The sequence below is a fragment of the Equus caballus genome, chromosome 15, assembly GCF_041296265.1.
Source record: "Equus caballus isolate H_3958 breed thoroughbred chromosome 15, TB-T2T, whole genome shotgun sequence".
In the NCBI taxonomy this organism is placed as follows: Eukaryota; Metazoa; Chordata; class Mammalia; order Perissodactyla; family Equidae; genus Equus; species Equus caballus.
In genome coordinates this window covers 15,883,932-15,899,720 of record NC_091698.1, presented here as the reverse complement: position 1 = coordinate 15,899,720, position 15,789 = coordinate 15,883,932, and the positions used below count along the sequence as shown (strand labels likewise).

General features: G+C 52.5%; 1 protein-coding gene across 3 annotated transcripts in view; it reads left to right on the top strand.

The window, feature by feature from the left end:
* Nucleotides 1-15,789, top strand: part of SH3RF3 (SH3 domain containing ring finger 3) — a 344,795-nt gene that overhangs the window by 187,474 nt on the left and 141,532 nt on the right. For 2 of the 3 annotated variants that reach the window (XM_023618447.2, XM_023618448.2), the window contains exon 2: nt 11,129-11,404. The exons of the other annotated variant lie outside the window; for it this stretch is intronic. In XM_023618447.2, the coding sequence (XP_023474215.1) occupies nt 11,129-11,404 (276 nt within the window). The remainder of the gene's footprint in view (nt 1-11,128; nt 11,405-15,789) is intronic. 3 annotated transcript variants of the gene reach the window in all.

The window sequence follows — 15,789 nt, the reverse complement described above, 5'->3', positions numbered from 1 at the left end:
CAGAGAGCCTGGAGCTGCCCGGGAACCAAGGTGACCACCAGAGCCTGGCTCCTCCGACAGTGGCCTATGCCCTTAAGCTGACCGTTCACACAGCCGAAGTCACCTCTCCCAGCCAACAGTGGGGCCGGTTGTTCGCCTGCAACTCAGGGAGACTCTGGACGTGCACACTCTGATTTCAGTGAAAGGACGCCATCCCACGCCCCGTGCCAGCCACGCCTCTTGCTGGTGGTCCGCCTCCTCGCACTCCTGCGAGTCTTCTTGTGTCACTCTGCTCTCCAGGTGGCACACGCAGCAGTGGGCTAGGGCACCAACTGAGGTCTCAGCCTTCCCCTCCCTGTGCTCTCCTTCTCATAGAACCTCCTCGTTTTCATTCCCAACTTTGAGCTGTTCCACTGCTTGTCCCCACCCCAACCGCCCATCAGGAGGAGAGAGAGGAAGTAGGCTGGCATTGGTCAGGGCCCCGTGTGGTAACAGCCCAGTGCACTGTGTGTCCGAGGCCCTCTGAGGGACACAGGTAGGAAGAAGTTCTCTCAGGAAGGCTGAAGTACATGTTAACACTGAATGCTTCCCTCACTGGCACCCAGTGTAGACAATCCACATTTGGACATCACAGGAATTCCTGAGAGGCTTCCCCAGGGCATCTTTATCTTTGCAAACCAGAAATGGAACAGAGAACTGGTGAAGCCCTTGTCTGACCAGAAGGCAACAGCTTGTCGTAACAATCCTATAGAAACTCTGTCAGACCAACCAACTTTGGAAAACCTGGTGCTCAGAAATGTGATTGTGTTTTGTCAGAAGCTGCTCAGACTTGGAAGAATGCATGGGTCTCAGAGGGAGAAAGGGCACTCACAAATATGCATCCTGGGCTTCCCCAGCCTGCGCTGATAGGCAGCGAAGCTCCACAGTGCCCACATGAGCCCATGAGCTGGGGCCAATGGTGGTCTAGGGCTGGGGGTCAGGAGAGGCTCCTGGTGGTGGTGACCCTAGGCTTCCTGTTATTTTTCTTCATGCGGGTAGTAAAGAGTGCGCTCCTGGCCGTGGCAGGAGCCAAGGGTGCCGCAGGCCGTGCCCGTCCTTGCTGTGAGCAGCCCAGCTCCTCGGGTTCCCCTGGGACAGAGGGTGGGGTGCTGGGAGGGCTGTCCGTCACACCTAGGGGCTCTCTCTGGCACGGGAGCAAACTATCTGCCCGGGACCCTCATTGATGGGCATGCTGAGCTGAGGCCTGGCCTGTGAACACGTCTATGTGTGTGCACGTGTGTGTGTGCATGCGTGCTTTCCACAAAGTTATCTTCACTCTCAATGTTTTCATTAATGTCGGCTGTAAATCTGCCCAAAGAGAAAAACAAACAAAACAAAAGACCTCCTAACTGAGCTGTTTCTTTGTCAGGAGCAGCTTTTCCTAAGAATGGGTCCTCAGGCTGCTTTCCGGTGGCCTTAACTGGAATCTCACCTTCCCTCTGCTAGACTTAGTTTGGTCCTGGTGTCTACCCTCTTTCCAGGGTAATGTATGTGAGTGGCTTAGAAATTGCCTTCACAGCCTCAAAAGGGTGAATTGAGTTTTTTGAGCATAAATTCTTTGAAGAGGACAGTGCAGTTTTGAAAAAGATTTATTTCTTATGACATGGTGGTTTCATTATAAAGTTTTATCAGCTAATTTGAGAGCAGGTTCAAAGAGCCACATCCCTTATTTGACATAACAGTGACGTTGCTTTATATAGCACTGTTCATCTGGAGGAACCCAAAGGGCTTCACACCTTCCACCTACAAAGGACTCCACCTGAGCCAAAGTCACCAGATGTCTCTAAGGCGAAGTGTAGCCTTCCTTCAATCCCACTTCTCCTAACAGTTCAGAACGGGAGGTTCAGCCCTACCACCTTCTAGCAAAGTGTCGCTAACATCAGCAAATTGACTGGCAAAGTGCATGGAGCAGCAGGCAAACTTGAGAAGAGGGCCTTTGACAAAGTCTGGGAAAAGTAAAGAAAGGAAAAGAAAGAAAAGTACATTTTCTTTTCAGTCATCCCTAATCTTGCTGAAACATGAAACTTAACTGAAGGCAGCTCTTGGCAGTAGACAGCTTGTGTCTTTGCGGTTGCCTCACACGATAACCGCCCAGGGGTGACCTCATGCCCCCTGTGTTGGAGACAGATTGGGTGTTTCTCTTTTGCTGCATTTTCCGTGATCTTCTGAATGAAGGGGTGTGTCGTACTCCTCCAGGAGCCTAGAGCCTGGAGTGGGATCTGGCATAGCGTGGTGTTCCATAAACACCTGGAAGAATGAGAGACAAATATGGGGAAGGGAAAAGCCATCAGGATGAAAGAATGAAAGAAACAAAAAGCCAGGACCAATGGATAGCCTTTAATAGAAAAGGGAAGAAGGAACTTGAGATGTCACCAGCTGTAAAACTAAAACTTGGGGACCTCCGGCTGGAGTGTGACATAGTAACAACTTTATCACAGATCCACTTTGTAAACTAGAAGATAGGGACATTCTGGTTAAACACGTTATTTAACACATGAGAAGGCTAACGCATCGTGCCTTTCCACGTAAGTCTAAATCTGAGAGTGCTTGTGTTCCAAAAGGAAAATGCATAAGTGATCACCCCACAGCGATCTTCAAGTAAACACTCGGGCTTGAAAACTGCTTAGAGCTAAAGAAATCATCGGTCGGACCTCAGATGCCTTGAATTAGTCAGGATACAGGCTAAGCTGTGGATGAGAAGATCCCAAATCATGGTGGCTCCAATGAGATAGAGTCTCCTATCCAGTCCTGGGCACTGTCCTACAAGGTGGCCCAAGGGCCCAGCTTCCTTCCTCTTCTGCTCTGAGTGGAAGTGTTTGTGGAAAAGGCTGGCTCACCTCTCCAGGCCATGCGAGGGGAGAAACAGGAAGTGGACTTTCCTTACGATGTCATTATAAAACATGGCTCGGAATTTGCACCAATCACTTTCGTTTGCATTCCATTCACTAGAATCTTGACGCGTGTCCATGGCCACCTGCAAGCGAGGCTGGAAAATGAAGTCTTTAGCTGAGTGACTTTGACCCCAGTTGGCACATGAAATATTTTCACTGACAAGAAGGAGCAAGTGGACGCTGGCGGACAGTGAGCTGTCTCCGCGTCCTTCACGGACCTGCAGTGCTCGGCTTGTTTGCAGGGAGGCAGTCTCCCCTCTTTGGCCTGCCCTTCAATCCTGGAGCTCGCCATGATTCATTTCTCCAACACTTGTGGACTCTGCTGTATTCTGTGTGAGGCAGGCCCACGTCTGTCTCCAGCTCCATGCCTTTGCTCAGGCCAGTTCCTCCAACTGTAATACTCTACTCCTCGTCCAGCAAGCCTTGGGGTTTTCCCCATTCATCCAGGCCCAACCACTGTCAGTAACAGGATTTTGGACTACACAGACCCTAAACCTCACATCCTGGAAAGACTAACGTGCAGAGAAATGTCCCCCAGCCAGGGACTCCTAGCCCAGGCCCTAATCCCTCAGTAGTCCATACAGTCATTCATTCATTCAGTCAGTCAGGATTTTGAGCATGTGATCTGTATCAGGCCAGGGGTTGGGGATGCAACTTCAATCAAAAACAGGCACAGCATGTGTCCTGGTGGGGCTGATGGTCTCAGGGGCCTCCACTGGATCATGGAGTTAGAACCTAAAAAGGCTGCCTGGGAAGCCCTGGGTGAGGGACAATGGGGTGACTCCTTAGAGTCTAAAATGTGAGCCAGCTCTTTGTACATGCTCTTCACCCCAGCTTGCTGGAAATCTGGGAGAAGGAGGAGACCTGGCCCGGGCCGAGCCTCCCCTGCTCCCCTATGCTCCAGGCCAGCTGTGGCACCTGCCTTACTCCCCGGGGAGCCTGTGTGACTTAGAGCCGTGTCACAGCATGGTGTAGTGGAAGCACATTTGTCAAAGCCTGCTGCTGCGATGATGACAGTAGAAGATGGAAATGGCGCTGCTGCGCACGCGTGAGCACCGTGTCTCCACAGGGTAGGACGTTAAGCCCAGAGTGAGATTTGTCTGCTGCATCTGAGTAATGAGCCATGAAATTGACATTATAAGTTTTAATTATTATTAATGTCTTGCAGGGGCAGCTGGTGTTAATTATCCTGTAGGCATCTCGGATGTATTCCCCCTTTTCCTTTTATTTCTTTCTCTTAATGTAGTAAGCCCATATAAAGGCAGCTTAGGAGCAAATCTGAATGCAATTCCTGCAGCAGGGAGCACACAAAAAGTGGGAGAGCTTGTGAGGAACAGTCTGGGGCAGAAAGGAGGTGGCTCCAGAGACCCGCTCGCTTTCCCTGCACCTGGCTGGGGAAGGCGTGGATTTCAGAAGTCCTCTCGGTTGCTGCCTTTAAATTTGCAGAAGTCTTTCCCCGCTATGATAGCATTTGCCTGCCTCTAGGCCCTTGTCATGGACTAATTAGTTAATCTTATAGAGGGCTTTGAAGATGAAAGCGCTGTGGCGGTGCTGAGAGTCATCATTTCTGATCATTTCCTAACAGCAGGAACCAGGTTCTGACTCTTCTGCCCCACTGAATGTTCTGCCTCTGGACATCGTCCCTGACTTTTGTTTTTCGCGCTCAGAAATGTGTCCTGCATCTTAAAAAGGCGTCCACCCTCTCAGCACTGCTCTGTGAGGGGCTGCTCTTGGCAGCCTGAGGAGGGGATTGGTGCGGTGGGACCGGCTCCCTCACTCCGCTGCCCTTCTCCATTGCTTGCTGTCTCCTCTCGCCTTCTCCTTGCTTGTGGACGGGAGCAGGCCAGAGTGGCTGCCTGACCAGACGTGGCTGGAGCCGGTGAGGTGGTGCTGTGTGTTCCCGCCCTTCGCTCTGACATCAGGGTCAGGCTGCTGGCCTGGGCTCGGCTGCCACTGGAGCTGTGGCGAGGGGCGGTGCCGTTGGCTGCTGCCCTGCTTCTGCTGCTTCAGAAGGCAGCTAGGCCCCTCTTTCCCTGGTTCATATGCTGGGACAGCTGCTCCTTTGCTCCTCTGTGTGGAGCTGGGATTGGCACCCTTTTCCTGAATCTCTGTGAGGATAGTTTACAGGTTGTCATGTCAGATCTGTCTCTCATTTCTGACTTTCCCCACTCCCTGCCCACCCAGGCTCCATTTCAGGAGTATCCTCAGCCCCTTGAATTAGCAGGCATGGATGGGACACCTCCCCATGCCGGGACGTCTCCTCGATCCCAGGGTGGTCAGGAAAACACAGCACAGTCCTATTCTGGGGCCTTGATTTAATAGAGGCTAATGTAGTGGGAGACTGATGGACTAGAGGCTCCCAGGATGACGCAGGAGCACAGAGTGGGCTGTTGCTGAGTCTGGGAGGGAGAGAGATTGGGCAGAGGAGGTAGCAAAGACCTGGAGGTTCCAGAAGCACATGCTCTTTGTGAGCAAGGATGCGCTTGACATGGGCAATGAGGAGGAACGCTGAGGGCATGGCTGTGGCTGGAAGGTATGCAAAGGCTAGCCTGGCAGATGCCATGCTAGCAGCTTGGGTCCCCCTCCCTGAGGGTGGTAAGTAGCCACTGAAAGCTTGTAAGTGGCAGCGTGGGAGGATCAGCTCTGCGTTTGGGCATCCAGCCTCAGAGTGGGCTGATGGGACCTAGGGACTCACCAGCAGAGGTTTGCAGTGGTTTAGGTGGGAGAGATGAAGGTGGAAGCATGCACAGCGTCTCTCGGTGAGAGCTTAGAAATAGAGTGAGCAGGATCTGGGGACTTCAGCTGAGGCTGAGGGAAGGGGTGGGTACAGGGGTAGCAGAGGGTACTTGCTTAGCAGTGGGTGGGGATTCCATACCCAGGATCAGGGATGCAGCAGGGGGACAGTGGGGGCTCCAAGACTAAAGATGGCTTCAGTGGGACATCCAGGCAGAGATGTCAGGCAAGCAGTTAGATTGACATAAGCCCCCTACTTGAAGAAGGAAGTTGGAAGCACAGAGAGATTCGAGAGTCAGGGCCTAGAGGCAGGAAGAGTTGGCCGTGAAAGTAGTTGCCTGGCCAGGGCGGCCCGAGGCTGCGATGCCCAGATGAGTGGTGCCAGGTGCATTCTGGAGAATCACTGAAAGATGGATTCCCCCCAGTATGAGGAGTGCATGCCTCACAGGAACTGTGAAGACACACTACTCAAGGACACCAGCCCTGGAGCCAGGCCCCGCATGGGAAGAGCCCAATTTCCCTTCATTACACCCAGGCCCTTCCCTGCCACCCTGGGCAGGTCGAGCCAGGATTACACATCATGTGTGTGTGTGGTGCTTGCAAGTGGCTCTATGACAGCTGACCTGGTAAAGCTGGTGGTGGGCAGGCCAAAGTGGAAATGCAGTGTCCCTTCCACAGGGAGGACAGGGAGGTGCATGTGTTCAAATAGCATGAAAGTACACAGAGGGCAGCAGAGCCCATAGAAACTGTTGACAGTAATAACCCACAGTCAATCTAGAAATCAAAACTGCGGTGAATTTATGATGAGCCAGATCTAGGACTAGCCTGGGGCCTTCCTTCCCCAAGGAAGGAGGGGCACAAAGAAGTGGGATGTACAGAGTGGTTATATGCCATCTTGGAACAAAGAGCTTACATCACATATGATAGGAATGTTCCTTTTACAGTTGTCACCAGATGCCTGTCTGGCACCGCAGGTTGGTGGTCAGCAGGTCAGGGGTCACAAGGTAAGCCCAACAGGTCAGTAATTAATCCTTAGTTCCCAGGAAGAGATGTTTATCATTAAAGAAATGACAATATAGGGGGAAGCTACATCCCTATCTCTAAGGGCGTCATTCTTGTCTTTGATACACAGTAAATATTTAAAGCAGATGTACAATGTATGCTCAACAGGCCACGTCAGGCCCTTTTGGAAAAACAAGGTCAGGCCCCATTAGTTTTAAGCCAAATGGCTTCCTCATGTACTCTAGTATATCCTCTTGCTTGTCATTTATTTATCAAAACAAAAGTGTGGATCTGTCCAGTCTTGCTCTCTGTTGTCATCAGTCATGGCAAAAATTACCAAACAGCCCAGAGTCCCTGGCTCCTGGAACAGTACTCTTGAGCGTTGCTTTCTTAGTCTGGGGTGGAGGGAAGCGGAGTCTGTGACAGATCGAAGTGTAGGGGAGGAAGACATTTCCTCTTCCCAAATGGGGGTTCGTCTGGCCGGAGAACGAATTAAATTCACAGGAGACAGAATAGCAAGAGAAAATTAAACAAAGCTTTATGAGGAACCATGGCCCGGGGCCTTTCTTCCCGAAGGAAGAAAGGGCACCAAAGAAGTGGGGTGCACATAGTGGTTATATACCCCCAAACAGGGTGTTTCACATGTGATTGAAATGTCCCTCCCACAATAGTCACAAGATTGCCCTGTCAGCACAGTGCTTGATGGACACAGCAGGTAATGGTCTGCTATCTCGGTGGGCGTAGCAAGAGGCTAGTGGATTGTCTGGAGCTGGGCGGTCACAGGTGAGCACGAGCGCAGCAGCAATCAGTTCCTAGCCTAAGGAAAGATGATTAATCCTTAAAGAAATGCCAACGTTGGGAGGGGGAGGGAAGTCAGTTACAGGAGGTTACCAGAGAAGCACAATAAAATGCAGATTTAAGTCTTTGCCTTTGGTATTGATTAAGAGTTTTTAGAGAGAAGGTCATCTCCTTTCTTCTTCCTGGTACAGCGAGGGAGTCACCTTTTACAGATAGAGATTTACCTTACAAGTGTAAAGGTGTCCTAACAAAGGGCAAATTCCATTCCTCAGAGCCTTCTTCCCTGTCCCAGTTTATCAAAAGCAATCAGCCTCAAATAATCCTGATGCCAAAGAGACATATCTTGGGGTGGCCAATTCCAGGTCCCCACAGTAGCTTTCCTTTGGTCACCGAGTTGAGGGCAGTTTCCCAGTTCAGCAGAATCTTCTTTTCTCGCTGTCTCTGTAATACCTCTTGCCTCTGTGGGGGTCTCAGCTCCATGTGGTCAGTAGTGAAAATCCTTCCACCACAAATATAAATGTTCTATTTCACTTTTAAAGTTGTGATAGACTAGGTTCAAAAAGAACAAGTGTCAGTGAAAATAATTCATAACCAATCTATAAATGAAGATTTGGGAGAGTTTATTCTGAGCTAGAATGTGAGGACCATGGCCTGGGAGAGTCCTTCCACAAAGGAACGGAGCACTCCAAAGAAGTGGGGGTGTACAGGGTGGTTATATAGCCTCAAAGAGGATGTTTCACATATGATTGAAATGTCCCTCCCACAATAGCAGGTAGTGGCTCTGCTATCTCCGTGGGCACAGCAGGAAGCAAGTCTGTTGTCTCGAGCTGGGTGGTCACAGGTGAGCTCAGCAATCACTTCCTAGCCTAAGGAAAGTTGCTTAGTCTTTAAGGAGATGGCCATCGTTGGGAGGGGGAGGGAAGTTGCACCTTTATCTCAGGGGCCTTTGTTCTTGCCATAGGGAATGTCTAAAGCAGATATATAATGCATACTCAACAGCCAAGGTCAGGCCCTTTTGGAAAAACAAGGTCACGCCAAATTAGGTTTACACCAAATGGCTTCCTCATATACTGCAATATATCCTATCGCTTGCCATTTCTATTTGTCACACTGAAGCTACTCTGTCTTTTTGTAAATTTAACCTAACTGGCCAGGGCAGGTTTCTCAACCCTGGCACTGTGGACATTCCAGGCAGGTCATCCTTGGTGAGGGGGCTGTCCTGGGCCTCATAGGATGTTTAACAGCCTCCCTGGTTTCTACTCATTAAATCTAATAGCACCCCACCTCCCAGTTGTGACAATCAAAAATGTCTTCAGACAGTGCCAGATGTCCCCTGGGGGGCAAAATTGTCCCTGCTTGAGAACTCTGGGCCAGTGGCTGACTGGCCCCTGTGTGGCAGTGCAATTCTTGTGGTGGCCCACAGCCAGCAGCCTCTTCCATTCTTTTCTGATGGCAGTCCTTGTATTGCAAATTACCCTCCGCCTCAGCTCCCTAAAATTGGATCTGCTTACAGTTCAAAGCTAGCCAGAGTGAGTGTTATTGGAAGGAAACTGATTTTTTTTCCTCAGCTAGTTCTGCAAGGAAAATTGTCTGGTTTTACTGTTTAATTGGTTAGTGGTGGCTATTTGTCACTTTGCCAGCAGGTTCTCTCTTAACTGCTGTCGTTTGACATTGCTGAAACGTAAATGCAGAGTGATTGAGTTGCCAAGATGCTATTAAGTCCTCTACAAAGAGTTTTTCGATGTACTGCCACTTCAGGCTTTTGTGCCTCTATTGATTGATTCGAATACTAAAGAAGTCCTTGGCATAGGCAGCCCTGGTGAGAAAACCAGGCTTCTGTTAGGAAATCGTTAGGTATTGACACAGGGACAGTGGTAGCTCTTTGTTTGTTTTCCTCTGGCCTAGACTGGGCCTTTGGCAAAGCTTACTCAGTTGAGCATGTGTTGGCCACTGGTAAGACGAGGAAGAGAAACCCAGGCGGCCACTGGTCTTCATGAAACAGGCCCAGTTAAGTTAGAGGAGCCCAGAAAGTGGACGATGGTGTCCGGTCAGGTTCCAGGGTGGTTCAACAGACTCCTTATTGCTGAAGAGTAGAAGATCACCGAGAGTTCCACTTGGGTTTCAGAGCCAGTCACTGCTGGAGACCAGAGATGGCAGGTTGCTTTTGGGTGGGTTGGCTAACCTTTGACAGGATGACAGGAACACTCCATGATGTTAAGAGGATACTGTTCTATGCTCTTGAAATTGTACTTTTGGACCTGATTTCCTTATGCATCAAAAGCTATGTGTCATGGTTGGGGGGTCTGTGACAGCTGGGGACCACTTGTTACAACCTTGTGTTACTGAACCAGGTTCGTTTTTTGCCGCTGCCCAGAAAGCCAAACACCAAGGGGGCGAGATTGTAGCAGAGAGAGGGTTTACTCACAAGGCAACCACGTGAGGAAGCGAGAGCATGAGCCTCAAATCCGCTTCCCCGCAAATAGGGACTCAGGGGTATTTATGGGATGGGGGGGCAAGGTGGTCTGAAGTGTGGAGAGAGGTGATTGGAGGTGAGGAGAGAGGAGGTAACTGATGATCTGCGCAAGCGTAGTCAGACTTCATGCCTTTTCATGGGACCCATGATCACAAAATGGTGGCGTTAGCATGATCTGAGGGAGGAGTTTTAGCCTCTTGACATCAAAATGTTGCCTATGTGACATCTGCACAGGCCCAGTTGATGAGTTGGTGGTCTCAACCGGCCTGAAGTGGACAAGGAATTGTAATTTCTAAAACAGCTCATATGCCCATTGCCATGGTGACCCAGGCTCCAGGGAGATGTTCTCTACAGGAGTCTAGTGGGAGTCAGAGAGCGTATTGCCTAGCCAGCACAGTTAACAATGGGTGGGTTAAACAGCTAAAAGCTATAATCAGTAATCGCAAAAAGGAAAAAACTTTAGTTCCTAGCTACTTAGTCATCAATGGCTAACTCTGCTGGTTTCACTTGAGTGTACTGGGGACCAAGGTCCTTGGGATGGCCTCTGTCTCCCATGGCCAGGCTGTCCTTCTGAGCTGGACATCATAGGCATATTCCACAAGTTGTAAGCCCACTGAGTGGGAAGGGCCCAGTAGTCAATGTGGGTCTGTCTCCTCAACCGTGACGCATGTTCTGAGTTGCTGTGAAGGTTCAGAGACAAAGTAAGGACAATTTTGTTGGATAATAACCACTGGAAATCTGGCAGCTGGAAATACCACCCAATGGAGGACAATTCAGCACAGAGTAGTGGGTGAGAACACTCTGGAGCCAGACCATGTGGGTGGGGATTCTGCCCTCCCCTTACAGGTGTGGGGCTTCGGGCAAGTTACCATCTCTCTCCCTGTGCCTCAGTTTCTTCACCTGTAAATAAAGATAATTTAGCTCCTGCCTCAGAGTCGCACTCAGCACAGAGTGAGTGGGTCTGTGTGGACGGCCTTGGACGGTGCCTGGTCCCTCCTGACGTGCTGTTTGAGGAGGAGTTGCCGTTGTGGTGACCCTCATGTCCAGGCAGGGCCATGGGCTCCTGTACCCCAGTGGCGAGGTGCCTGTTCCTTTGAACCTTCTCCCTGGGGCCTTCTGGACGTGCCTGCAGACACAGGGCCCTGCAGGCCACGCATTCAGATCTAACCAGGCAGCAGGAAGGCCACTGAGCAATGGTGTTGTTTTCTTTCAGACCCTCTCCCAGCTCCCCTGTGGCAAAGCCCTCTGCAGTTACGAGGGGAAGGAGCCCGGCGACCTCAAGTTTCACAAGGGTGACGTCATCCTCCTGCGGCGCAGGCTGGACGAGCACTGGTACCATGGGGAGCTGCAGGGTGCACACGGCTCCCTGCCCACCAGCTGCATCCAGTGCGTCCGGCCCTGGCCACAGGCCCCGCCCCAGGGCAAAGCGCTGTATGATTTCGAGATGAAGGACAGAGACCAGGACAAGGACTGTCTAAGCTTCACCAAGGTAAGGGGCCGTCCTCCCACAGCAACTCCCCGCCAGGAGCCGGGGCAGGGCACGCGTGGTACACCTTCCTGCTGGTTCGAACCCTGGCCCCTCGCTGACATGTGCCCTCCCTGCGCCTCTCAAGTCAGGAGAGGGGCTGTTTGCACTTCCTGAGCTGATCGGGATGGCACACAGCCTGACACGGCTCCGCCCAGAGCCGACAGGGCCCTCGCTGAGTGCCGGTGGGCCTGCGAGACCTGAGTCCAGTGCTGGTAGCTAAGCAGGACTCAGGTGCAAAGGGAGGGGGTCCTCCCAGGACTCACAGGCCCTGGGAGGGGCTTCTAGGGGCTGTCATGGGGAAGAGGGGCCGGGCCCGAAACCAACATGTCACAGCACATCCTCCAGAGCACGAGGTACTCCGAAGGGTTGGCAGACATGGCGCTGAGGGCCATTTGAAGAGGCCAGGTCGGTCTTGCTGAGAGGGACCCCATGTGGTAGGACTAAACAGTGTTCACCAGTGGAGTCATCCCGGGAGAGCCCAGGGAAATGCTGGGGTCTGGTTCCTGGCCTCCCAGGCCTCAGAGGTTGTCAATCATTGAGAGAACAGAGGTGATGGCCCGAGGGTCCCTTCTGACCACGACTGACGGCTCCACCCATGTCTGTGGGTGTCCCTCTTCCTCGTCTTCATGCTCACACTCACTCTCCCCTGGCGCTGGAACCCCTGAAGCCCTGCTGTCTTGTCTGCCTGACGCAGTCAGCGCACTTACCTCCGGTTGACTAATCGGGTGCCAAGTGCTTTACTGACACGCTCGCACTGTGTTTGCACACCCGCCAAGGTGCCCACGGGACACATTGGAGCCTGACTTCCTGACGCTAGAACCAAAGCTCAGAGCCACGCCCCTTACCCAAGGCTGGTCAGCCTCTCCGTTGTCCCTGTCCTCTTGTCTGTCCTCCACTCCCTCCAACCCCTCCCTCTGCTCTCCCTCTCTTTCCCTCCCTCCGTCTCTCTCTCTGTCTCTCTCTCTCTCACACACACACACAAACGGTTGTAAATAACCGAGCTAGAATTCCAACTCAAATCTCCAACTTTAAGAAGTCCAGGATCTTCCCCTTCTGAGAGGACACTGTTCTCTCTCTCCGTGTCTGTCTCTCTCTCTCTCTCTCTACTCCCGTCTCTCTCTCCCTCCCCCTCTCTCTCCCTCCCTCCCTCTCTCTCTCTCTCTTTCTCTCTCTCTCTCTCTCTCCCCCCCTCCCCCCCCCACCCCCCTCTCTCTCTCTCTCTCTCTGTCTCTCTCTCTCTGTCTCTCTCTCTCTCTCTGTCTCTCTGTCTCCATCTGCTCAGTGCAGGACTTGGCTGTGGTGCAGAGCGCTCTGGAGGGCTGCGGCAGTGCCATGCACACCATATTTGAGCAAAATTGGCATGTCCTGCGCATGGCTGCTATTTATGTCTTGTTCCATTGTTCAGCCTGACAGTGAATAATCTATTTTTCATTCAGGGATTCAACTCTTTCTTCCTTCCTTTCATCAAGGTGTTCTGATGCTAATTCCAATTGTCATCTAGCTGATGCAGCTTCCCAAGAAGCCTGCATCCAGGCCTCCCTCTCTCCCTCTCCCTTTCCCAGCCTCTCTCTCTCCCTCTCTCCCTATCTCTCCCTCTCTCCCCATCTCCCCTCTCCCTCTCTCCCTCTCCATCTCTCCCTCTCTCCCCATCTCCCCTCTCCCTCTCTCTCTCTCCCTCTCTCTATCTCTCCCTCTCTCCTCTCCCTCTCTTTCTCTCCCTCTCTCCCTCTCTCCCTCTCTATCTCTCCCCATCTCTCCTCTCCCTCTCTATCTCTCCCTCTCTCCCCATCTCCCCTCTCCCTCTCTCTATCTCTCCCTCTCTCCTCATCTCTCCTCTCCCTCTCTCTCTCTCCCTCTCTCTATCTCTCCCTCTCTCCTCATCTCTCCTCTCCCTCTCTCCTCATCTCTCCTCTCCCTCTCTCCTCATCTCTCCTCTCCCTCTCTCTCTCTCCCTCTCTCTATCTCTCCCTCTCTCCTCATCTCTCCTCTCCCTCTCTCCTCATCTCTCCTCTCCCTCTCTCTCTCTCCCTCTCTCTATCTCTCCCTCTCTCCTCATCTCTCCTCTCCCTCTCTCTCTATCTCTCCCTCTCTCCCTATCTCTCCCTCTCTCCCCATCTCTCCTCTCCCTCTCTCCCTCTCTCTCTCTCTATCTCTCCCTCTCTCCCCATCTCTCCTCTCCCTCTCTCTCTCTCTCCCTTTCCCTCTCTATCTCTTTCTCTCTCTCCCTCCCTCTCGCTCTCCCTCGAGCTTGCTCTCAGTCAGAGGGCAGAGGGGCAGGCTGCCCAAAGTACAGTGTCAGGCAGACGGAACCCTGCTTTGCTCACTTCTACTTTGCTCTGGAGCTCCTGCCCTGAGAGAAGAACGCTCAGGGGGCCCGTCATGCTCTGTGCTGTCACTTGTGACCAAGAACAGGGACTCCAACAACCACTCTGGGTATGTTTGGACCCTTGCTAAGGAGACAGACCCCGTTATGGCTCCAGGCTCCTCCCAGCTCAGCTGGCTCCAGGGACAGACACGAGGCCCCCTCACAGAATTTCACCAGAGGAGGCTCTCCAAGCCAGGAGAGCTCACTGTGGACTGACAGCGCCCTGCAGCCTCCAGCCTCTCCTGCTGTGAGCCAAGGCCGGCCTTTCCTGCCGCCACCATAACCTGCCCCACTCTACGACCTCTGCCTGGGACGCTCGACTCCAGATGAAGACCAGAGCCCACTGGACAAGAGGCCAGAGGGGCTTGGGTTCTTATCAACAACCTGTGCCCCGCCCCAACTCTATGGGAACTGCGCTGTGTCCCGGAGACACAGATGGACTCGCTGCCCTCGTGCAGCTTGCGTCTAGTGGGAGAGACAGCAACAGCAAGTCAAGAGATAAGGGTTCAAAAGACAATTTCAGAGAGTAATGAGCTGTGCTGGTTGCCCAGGAGGCAGACTGAACATTTAGTAAGGGTTCCAAAATATTCACTGATAGAATTTGGTATCTGATATTTCAAAAGAAACATTAAAGTGGTCCTTATGGGAAAGTCAGCATTCCGTTAGGCTTCTTTAGACTTATCCTGTGGTTGGCACTGTTTTTACTTTGAGTTACGTGGTGGGGGTACCGTGATGTCCCTGGGCTGAGCGAGCATCCCTGTTGAGGGGGTGTCATCGTGAGGGCTCTCCACGGATGTGGCATTTGAGAGGCAAAGGCGCTAGCTGTGAGAGGTCAGGGGGTCTCCTGGCGTGGAACGTGACGTCCCTTTCCACAGGAGGCCGGGTGGGAGGTGCCGTATGTCGTATGTTTTCCAAGGACTTTCTTTCCTTGAATCCTGTGGATTAACATGCGGGGTTAGAGCGCCCTGGGTGTGACCCCAACGAGATCAGTGCCGTGACCCCCAGGGTGTTCACAGAACCTGTCACCCACACCCACTGTCCCCTCCTGCTTGGATCAGGCACAGCCTCTACTAAGAGCCCGGTTTCTCTGTGCCTGTCACCACTGAATGCCTCCAAACGCAGCCTCCCAGGACGCGGGCAACACGTCCTGGCTCCTTCTACTCGGCTTGGGTCTCCTGTTGCCCGCGGCACCTGCCCGAGATTTTCCCAGCTCGTTGTCACGGCCTGGAATGCTGGTTCTGCCTAACGACCTCCGACCTCCGTTTAGGTCACACCTCGGGTGACCAGAGGTTGTCTGTGCTTCGACACTGCAGCTTCAGGCCAGCCTGGTTTCGCCTCCAGAGAAGGCTTTGTTGTTTGAATGTGTTCCATTGAGTCAGTAAGGAAGAGCGGTCTCTAAAAGCCACAGAGTCACTGTGATGGAGTGATGGGGTTTAAAAAGGCATGAAGCAGGGGACCAAAGCAAGATTTTTACCTGTGATGTTGGCTTTTGAACAGTCCTGTTAAAATTGCATTAATTAAGTCATTCTAAAACCAAAGTCTTTGTTTCATGTTCGTGGAGAATGAATAATTACTTTTTGTATAAAAAGCATATTTTGTAACTTCTTAGGGGGCCTTCTCCAAAGAGCAAATAAGGAGGCCGAGGAAGTAAGTGCAGCATCCTGGGCCCTGCGGCAGCCTGTTCCCAGCCCTCCCAGCCCTCCCAGCCCTCCCAGCCCTCCCAGCCCTCCCAGCTCTCCACTCCCAGCCCTCCCAGCTCTCCCAGCTCTCCCAGCTCTCCCGGCCCTCCCGGCCCTCCCAGCCCTCCCAGCCCTCCACTCCCAGCTCTCCCAGCTCTCCCAGCTCTCCCACCTCTCCCAGCCCTCCCAGCTCTCCACTCCCAGCCCTCCCAGCCCTCCCAGCTCTCCACTCCCTGCCCTCCCAGCTCTCCCAGCTTTCCTACCTCTCCCAGCTCTTCCAGCTCTCCACTCCCAGCCCTCCC